At 49.8% G+C, this 9,526-nt stretch overlaps 1 protein-coding gene across 1 annotated transcript in view; it reads right to left on the bottom strand.

Annotated features, from left to right (window-relative positions):
• Positions 1 to 6,574: 6,574 nt before the first annotated feature.
• STN1 (STN1 subunit of CST complex) overlaps positions 6,575 to 9,526 on the bottom strand; it is a 36,742-nt gene continuing 33,790 nt past the window's right edge. Inside the window, exon 10 of the mRNA XM_045291553.1 lies at positions 6,575 to 7,260. Within this exon, the coding sequence (XP_045147488.1) occupies positions 7,103 to 7,260 (158 nt within the window). The 3' untranslated portion in view covers positions 6,575 to 7,102. The remainder of the gene's footprint in view (positions 7,261 to 9,526) is intronic.

Genomic DNA, 9,526 nt, shown 5'->3' with positions numbered 1-9,526 from the left:
GAGGGCAATGAATGTACAAATGTGCTTTACACAATTGATGTATGTGTGGATTGTGATAAGAGTCGTATGAGCCCTTTTGTCTGTCAGTTCGTCACACTGTGGGGGCTTATGTGTGGCTGTGATGCTGGAAGCTAGCTCACTGGTCTTTCAAATGCCAGCAGGGTCATCGGAAGTGAACAGGTTTCCGTGCAGTTTCCCGATGGAGAACGGACCCTGGAGAAGGACACAGCTCCCCACTTCAGCGGAAGGAGCCGCTGAAAACCTCGTGCCTAACTTCGACACAGGATTTTGTGGATGTTTTTATTTTCAAGATTATTGGGCATCTTCCAGTCACAGCGACAGTCTCAACCAAAGTCTGCTGTCTAGCTAGTAGCTGTCTTTCAGTGAACATTTCTTTATCTCAGAGTGGTTGTGACCTGTTAGTGCATGCAGGCTTTTGCTATGAGCCCGAGTCTATGCTACACATGGGGTGACCCCATAGGGAATGTGTTTACACCAGTACTCTGGCTTCTATTTGATATATCACATATTATTTGAAAATAACCTGTGTGGTCGCAGGTAATGGTTTGGATTCCCAGTTAATATGTCAAATTAACATCCTCAGAAGAATGAAGTTACGTGCCTTTGTTATTTTTGTTTAGGATATTCTTTGCTGTTAAAAGGTTTTAAACTTTTATCTTGCCAAAAGAAATATTTTCTCGTGTCGACAAATTTAAAAAGCGGGGAACAACCCCCCCCCGCCCCCCCAAAGAACAAAAATCTTGGATGGCATTTCCCATCCTTCAGAACTCTACGGTATTGTCTATCATCACTGCAAACAGATGGTTGAAGTCTGTCCCAAGCAGGAGGTTTCATCCCCACACCACCACCCCAACACACACACATACACAAGGTTACACTCACCACACACACACCCCCCAGAGACTTTATCACCAGTACAGTGTTCCAGGGATGTTCCTGCTTTTGTCTTGGTGGTGGTGGTATTTTCATAGATTAGAAACCAAAGGAAGAGTGACGTTCTTACAACAGGCCTCCTCTCGTGTCCAAACACTTCCGTGAGCAACTCCAGAACGTCCTAAAGTGTGGCTGGCATTTCATGTAAAGTAATTTCTTCCTGAGGAGATGAACTATGAAGAATAACAGATTATTCTGGAAAACAGACAACTGTGGAGGAAGCTGGCTGCTTTCCTAGAAAAAGTGAAGAAAAAAAACCCCAGACGTTTTCTGACAACAATTAGGAAAGAGAGGCGTGGTAAAAATTCTGTACAAAAGGCGTTAGTCACCCAAACGCATTTGTACATCCACTGGGAAATACCCAAACTCTCCCTCCATTAAAACTGCGGATACTTCAGATTCTTGATTATGAAGTGTCACTCAACCTAAGCGTTTAATCAGACTTCTCATCTACCACAAGGTCCACCTGAAGATCTAAGTACAGCCGCCGGAATTAACCCACCACCCACTGGTCTTTTATATTTTTAGGTATGAAGAACCTCTTTTTAGTGTGAACTAGTCCAATAACCAGTGTTCCACCTTACCCTTACCATTTCTCAGAGGCCCCTGCAGGCAGGGTGCTAAACTTGGGGGTTACACCAGAGAGCAAGGCAACAGATTATGCCCGCCTCTCAGGAAGTGACACCATTCGATTTGATTTCAAATCAAAACAAAACCCCCACACAGAACCCCGAAATTATTGATCCTTATTATAGAGCAGACACCCAATTGAGCCACAGCCCAGGTCAAGTAAAGGGCGCCACTTGGATCCCTTAAGCCAGGCGTCCTCAAACTACGGCCCGCGGGCCACATGTGGCCCACCGAGGACATTTATCCAGCCCGCCGGGTGTTTTTGCCCCATTTGTTTTTTTACTTCAAAATAAGATATGTGCAGTGTGCATAGGAATTTGTTAATAGTTTGTTTTTTTTAAACTATAGTCCGGCCCTCCAACGGGTCTGAGGGACAGTGATTAAAAAGTTTGAGGACCCCTGCCTTAAGGGCTGGGCATGCCTGGGCCAGAAGTCTTCCCCTCAAGACAAGGCTCAAAGAAAGGGAAATGAGCCCTTTCAAATATGAAAAACCCAAGGTGAAGTGTCTTTTAAAAATGTTATTTCACCCTCACAACTGGACCAATAGGTAACATCCTGATCACGAGAGAAAAGACAGACGTCGTCAAGGATTTCTTCTTACTTGGATCCCCAACCGGTGCTTGTGATAGGTCGGTTTGTTGTGCCAACGTGGCCAATAAACACATGTGAGATTAGTTGAAGGGCGGAGAGATAAATGGATTCCCTTCCTTTCCCTTGGGTGCCTAATAGCTCTGGCTAAGACATCCAGCCCCCAATTGAATAGAAGTGGATGGTAAAGCATCCTTGTCTAGCTCTCGTTCACAGGGGATGCTTTGTTTTCATCTGGTCACAGTAATGTCAGCCATTGGTTTTATATACTGGTCTTTATTATGTTGGGCAATTCCCCTTCTATTCCTATTTTGTAAAGAGCTTGTGTGGGGCAGTGGTTACAAGTTGGATTGTGCACTGCAAGGTCGGCGGTTCAAAAACAGCCAGGGAGAAAGATGAGGCTTTCTGCTCCTATAAAGATTTTCAGCCTCAGAAACCCATAAGGGTAGTTCTCCTCTGTCCTACAAGGTCACTATGAGTTGGAATTGAAATCAATGGTTTGGTTTTCATTAGGAATCGGTTGTTGGAGTTTATCAAATGTCTTTTCTGCTTTGTTTTTAGACTTTAGTACTTTGCTTACATGTGGTTATTTCATTTGATTGTTTTTGTTGAGGATTTTTGCATCTGTGCTCATGGGGGATAAAGGTCTATAATTTTCTTTTTCTAGTAACGTCTCTGCCTTGCTTGGGTATAATAAGGGTTATGCTTGCTCATAAAATGAGTTCAGGAGTTTGCTCCATTTTCCTAAACTCTGGAGTAGTTTCGGTATAACTGGTGCCGAATCAGTCTACGTTTATGAAGTCAAAGTGGTTGATTTTGTTATTTCTTCTGTGTCTCTGTTGAGCTTCTTTTTAGTTGTTCTGTCACCAGCAGTGGCGTATTAAAGATTCTTATTATAAAGCTGTCCATTTTTCTCTTCAATTATGTAATAGTTTGATGAATGCATTTTGAGGCTCTTTAATTGGGTGCATAAACATTTATTATGGTTATGTTCTCTGGTTCAATTGATCCTTTACCCTTCTATAATGCCCTTTCTCTTTCATGCTGGATTTTGCCTTAGAATCTAATTATCAAGCATAACATTGCCCCTTCTGCTCTTTTCTGTTTGGCATTCACTTTTTTCACCCCTCATCCTTTGATTTCTAGTCTATTTTTATCCTTGTATCTAAGGTGTGTCTCTTGTAGACAGCATATGGGTCGGTCTTATTTTCTTATCCATTCTGCTGCTGTCCATCTTCTGACTGGTCTAGTTAATCCATTTACATTCAGCCTGGTTATTGATAGGTATGAATTGCCATCACTTTGCTTTGCTGTGTGTGTGTTGATTTCTTTATTCCACATGATTTTTTGTGCTGAGTTCAATGTGACTTTACTGTCATATTACTCATTGCTTTAGTTTTAGATTCAATATTTTTATATTTTTAATTTTGATGAGGTTCATTCATCTCCTTTGAAGTTATTCTGTGTTTTATTCATTTCTTCCCAACTTAAAATAGTCTGCTCAGATAGATCTGATAGGAGTTGTTGCTATATGTGCATTTACGTTTGTTGCATATACATCCATGAATGTGATGGTGTATACAGGGAACAAAGTGATGACAAGTCCCTAGACATCAACAAACATCTTGAAGAAATGAGTTGCTGACTGGGGTCTCAGGACTACAGTCTCAGGGGACCCCAAGGTCAGTTGGCGTAGTTGGCTGGCATAACATAGTCCACAATTACAATGTTCTATATCCTACTTTTGTGAGTAGCTGTTGAGGTCTTAAAAGTTTAAAAGCCATCTACTGGTCTCACCTGTTCAGAGGAAGTTATGATGAAAACTGAGTCTTATCGAAACAGTTATTCAATGGACTAGTGAACACACAAACCTCAGTCTCCACAAGTCTGAGACCAGAACTAGATGGTGCCCGGCAACCACTACCAACTGCTCTGAAAAGGCACACATTACAAGATCCTAAGGAAGAATGTGGAAAAATGTGAGACAAAACTCGAAATCATAAAAGATACCAGTATAACTGGGCAGATAGAGCTTAAGGGAACCCTCCAGAAGATGGCCCTTAATCACCCTTCAGTTACCGGCAGAGATCTCGGCTCCGAGTTAAAATGATCAGCCATTTAAGGTAAAAAGGGCAGCTTTGACCAAGGACAAGGTACAAGGACCAAGGACAAGGTTAGCAAAGGAGGGATGGAAACCAAACACAGGGAGGCGTTGGGAAACCTGACGGCACAATGAAGGGATGGCAACGATGAGTTACAGCGCCCTGTGTATGAATTGCTAAATGTAAAACTGATGATCTGCTTTCTTCTAAGCCTGCACGAGCAAGGACACTGTCTAACTTGGGAAACCTGGCACTGGCCACGAGGCTGGTCTTAGTCAGCATCCGGACCCGAGAGGTCAAGCATCTGTCGAATTTCACGTCCCAGGATGGAGAGAAAGGGGCTTCTCTGGCCCTCCCCCGGCTTTTCCTCTGCGAGCGTCTCTCCTGTCACAGTAACTAGGAACTTCGAACCGACTGAACAGTAACTTTTTATCTTTGAAGAGGGCCTCGCGCAGACAGAAGCACCAGCCAGCGTTTTAGTGGGCGGAGTCCAGGGAGCATGGGCACCCTCTGGGTCCTGCCCAGTGGGCGGGTCTGAGAGCCTCCCTTTCTACGGAAAGATGACACGCAAATGCGGCGGCTGCGGCCGATTTGGGGCGGGAGCCGGGAGCTGACGTCGTCTTCGGTGTTCCGGCTTCCGGACTGCCCCGAACCGCTCCCCGAGCTCGTTTCGTCATGGCCCCGCCCACCCCGCGCGAGGCCCCGCCCCCTCCGGCGACGCGGCTGCGCAGTGCACGGACACTGAACCGAACCCCTCCCCCGCGCTCCGGGAATAGCCCCGCTGCTGGCCGGGGCGGAAATCCCCGCTGAACCCGCGCTGCCCCCGGGTCCCACTCCCCACTCTGAGATCCTGAGCCCGGTCTCCATCCGGGAAGTTGGTATAGGTTTGGACTACTTTTAATTTTCTCCTAATGCAAACTCCCTGCCACCTAGTCGATTTTGACTCCTGGCCACCCTATAGGGCAGAGTAGAACTGCCCTTTTGGGTTTCCACGGGGCGCCGGCAGCTTCTTCTTTCCCCATGGGAGGGCTGATGAGTTCGAACTGCTGACCCGGTGGTTAGCAGCTCAGCGTGTAGCCCCCTGCGCCACCAAGGCTCCTTGCAGCTGATAGGTAAACAAGTTAATGTCAAAAGCGTCCCCAGGTGTTTTCTTTCTTTCCTAAGGGAGGAAGGACTGGATGACTGACGGGCGGAGATGGAAGGGGACGTGTCACTCAAACCCCGGCCCTTGGTCAGTCAGCCCTAGACCCTACTCCTGGAGGAGGGGCGGTGACCGGCCTGCAGAGACCAGTCAACATTCGCAGCTCCGGTGGCGCGGCCGTGGAACCCACTCTGGGCGAGCCGCGTGCAGCGTGCTTCCCTAAGATTTACCTGGAAACCCCTGTGAGGCAGTTCTACTGTCCTGTAAGGGTGCTTGTAGTTGACGTGGCCGCCACCCGTTTGATTAAGTCTGGTGGTCTGGTTATAGAGCCTTACTTAAAACGAAATGGGCCCCGCTAAGGGTCATGTCAAAGAGCCCTGGATGCAAATGCTTAAGTGCTCTACTGCGGACCGAGGCTGGCAGTGTTCCACAGGAGAAAGACCTGAATCTCTACTTCCGTAAAAATTACAGCCAAGAAAACTCCAGGGGGTAGTTCTACCCTATGGGGTTTCCTGAGTCGAAATCTACGGGGTCTCCCAGCCAACCACAAGGATCACTTCCCAAGGAGGCATCAAGGGAAAGCCCAGGATTCTCAGGCTGAGAGATTGGAGGTGGGGCTGGCAGTATGACAGTGTCCCCAGGCCCAAGCCAGAGCAGACACCACACAGGGCACATCTCTTCCAGGCCAGCACCTGCTGCAGCCAACCACTTCCTTAGAGCTTAACGGCATCCCAGCAAATGCCATCCGCTGCTAGCTGGCGGCAGATCTTTGTTTTTTGGCTCCCTTTCTTTTTGCCGCGGGATTTGTGGGTTTGCTGTTAGAACAAGCCTCCTTCATACCTCAGGCTGTTCTCCCTCTTGCTCGGGATGGGAAGCAGGAACAGGACTCTCACCTGTCTGAGCTCACAGGGGGGCTTTGGGGGATGGTGCCAGCCTGTTCTCCAAACGCAGAGACAATCCAGAACAGAACACTCACTGGCTCCCCAGGCTGACGGAGACAATCCAGAACAGAACACTCACCGGCTCCCCAGGCTGACGGCCCTCGCAGTCTTCAGGGGGGCATTAAGGGACAATGTTATTTAGTCCTGTGTGTGTTTAAATGCTGGGGGTGTAATCAGAAATCTTACGATTCAGAGCAAGGAAAATGACAAACACAGAGTCATGTTGTACATCTATTTTTCTCACACTTCTGGTTGAGGTCTAACTGTACTCACCAAGGATTCAGAAACCACCTCCGGGCACAGATATGTAGGAGAGCGGCACAGAGCCATTGAAACTGAGTGCCCCAACCCTGCTTCTTGGACTCGAGAGAAGCCCTCAAGAATGTACCCAGGAGTCTGAAGTTGTTGAACTCTGCGCTTGGGCTTTGTGCGCCTTAGCTCCTGTAGGACATGGGCCTTCGGAGAGGCATGTCTTTCCCACAACAGATCAGCAAGCCACGGACCCACTGACTAAGCCGCCAACACTCTGTCCTTCCCCTTCTGCTCCATGAGCGATGCCAATCCAGCTGGGTCAACAGGGGAGGGTTCTGTGTATCGTGGCTGAGATAAAGTCATCCCAGGACATGTGCACTGCTTAGTGACCGCACCGTACAGTCTATCAGGAGGTGGCTGTGTCCAGACACAGAAGCCCAGCACAAGGGCTACAGTCCGAGCCTCCTCTTCCCCAGGCGGCCGTGCACCCCTCCTCAGAAGGCCGTGTAGTGGTGCTCCCTGGTGCTGATGATGTCACTCTGGTCCTCCAGGAGCTCCAGCACCTGCTGCAGCACAGCTTCGCTCAGGCCCGGGCTGACACTCAGGCGAGCACAGGCCAAGATGTGCAGGAAGTGGCAGCCCCTCTCCACGTCTGCAGGATAAGAGGCAGGTGGCCGTGCTCAGGCATGTCTAGCAGGCCCTCTCTGTCTTCCCTGTTACATGGAAGCATCACCAGCCCCTGGCTAAGCAAAGTGTGGGCCAAGGCCCGGCGGCATCAGCATCACCTGGGAGCTTGTTTGAAAATGCAGAAGCTCAGGCCCTCCCGAGAGTCTCTGAGCCAGAACCATCTGCCCCAGAGGATTCGTGTGCACACAGAAGTTGAGGCCCACCAGCCTAGACCGTCAGCCCAAACGACACAAAACAAGACACTGACACTCCTGTACTCGGTCCCACTGCCCCAGCCACGTGGGTTCAGCTCTCTGATGGCCAAGAAGCCCAACCAGTGATTTAGATGCAGTGGCCCTGCCCTTGACCATCTTTTCCTTGGAGACAGTGACACCGATGAGAGCATCCCCGCAGTGTTGACCCCTGGCGTCCCAGGCAGAGCCCGCCTCAGTTTCACAACAGAGCAGGGCAGCGGGGGCTCCGTAGTCTCTCAGTCCTGATTGGATGGGACCAGTCAGGTGACAGAGGGACTCCTTCCTTGGGCCTGTTTTCAATCATCTGATGGAGCCAAGGAGCCTTGCCTGATGGGTTCTGGCAAGCTTTTCCTTTCTCCTGGGGCTAAGGCCACGTGGCATATAGTGGCACCCATTCCAGGTTTAGGAGCGGGGTCCTAAAATGGTTGACTGACTTAAGCATAGCATTCACCACAGGCTCTGACCCTGAGTGAGGGTCATGCCAGCAATGTCTTGGGTTGTGGTTTGCTTACCTTTCTGTCTTTTGTTTTTTTCCCTACCACAGTGAGTAAAACAGAAAAATAACACATTGCATGACATTTAGGGATAGCGTTAGATTTTGAATTTTCATTTCCATTATATATCGCTTATGAAATATCATTATGAACTGACTGGGTCATGATGTGGAGGTGGGATTCCAACGCTGAATAAAGGTCTACCCGACCTCCCACAGAGAAGCCCGCCCACGTCCCTCCCCTGCCGTGTGGCACTGCTCCAGACCACCATGCAGCGAGTGCTCCTCCCAGAGGCTCAGGAGCCTTTGTGGCCTTGGGCAAAGTACAGCGAGGGATGCATCCTCCAGATGCATCTGGCCTTAGCTCTCCCAGCCTCAGCCTCCTCAGGGGCCAGTGGGATGAGCTGGAAGCACCAACCCGAGGTCCCTTGCACTGCGAAGGTTCACGAGTTGGATAAATTCCGGCCTCCAGTGGCTATGTCAGCTCCCAGTGGGGGTGACTGTTGGAAAATCTACCACCATCCGAGGTCTCCACCCTAACTGGCTGGGTGCTGGGGAGGGGAAGCCGGTGGGAGAGCAGCCCCGGGAGGGCTGACTGGAGGCAGGCCTGAATTTCAGTCGGGGCTCGGTTACACATCATCCATAAGAGGGGAAGCACCACCTACTTCACAGAAGCACCTCCAGGGACTTGCTGCCAGGCCAGAAGCCACCGAGTGCTGATGGTCCTAGTGTGAAACAGAGCCTGTCCCCGTTTTCCGGGGCTACCGTGAGTGTAAGCGAGGGGGGTGGGCTCTTTGTTGGCACTAGTCCTTTGACTCTCCTGTGGGCGGAACCCCTTCAGAGGAGCAAGTTGAACTAAGGTGACACCTTCGGGGGGGAGGAGTGTCTTCCTTTCTGGTGTGGGGCCATGGCTGCGCCCCCACACTAAAGTCAGATCTCAGATCTTTAACTTTAACCCATTGAGAATAGAGAAAATTCACTCAGAGCCCCAGCTACAACTGCTTCCTTCTAGAATCTGGGTCAACATGAAACCCAACAGAGCCATCCTCTGAGTCTCCAGGCTGGAGGGTTAAAGGCTGGCACCTGTGCCAGGAGGTCAGCCGACACGGCACTTGTCCTTTCACAGCCCTGAAAGGCGCCCGGCGGCGTGCTGGGTGACAGGGTGGGCTGCCAATGCAAGGCCAGCAGTTCAAACCCACCAGCCACCCCATGGGAGAAAGACGAGACTTTTCTGTTTCTATCAAGATTTCCAGCCTCGGAAACCCACGGGCGTAGTTATTCTCTGTCCTAGGGTGGCTCGGCAGTCAACACAGACCCGATGGCAGTGAGGCTGGTTCTTGGTTTCTATATTCCCACCGCCACATAGTCCATCCCAACTCACAGCGACGCTTCCTGGGGTTTCCCAGGAGCAGACCCCCTCATCGTTTCCCCAAGGAGTAACGGGGAGGTTTGAACCACCACCTCACGATCAGCAATCTAACACTGACCAGCAGCACCACACAGCC

The sequence above is a fragment of the Echinops telfairi genome, unplaced genomic scaffold (genome assembly GCF_000313985.2).
Source record: "Echinops telfairi isolate 266 unplaced genomic scaffold, ASM31398v2 ScPeMD7_70;HRSCAF=299, whole genome shotgun sequence".
NCBI lineage: Eukaryota > Metazoa > Chordata > Mammalia > Afrosoricida > Tenrecidae > Echinops > Echinops telfairi.
The sequence above is the reverse complement of the archived record's forward strand: the minus strand, read 5'-3'. Positions and strand labels throughout refer to the sequence as shown.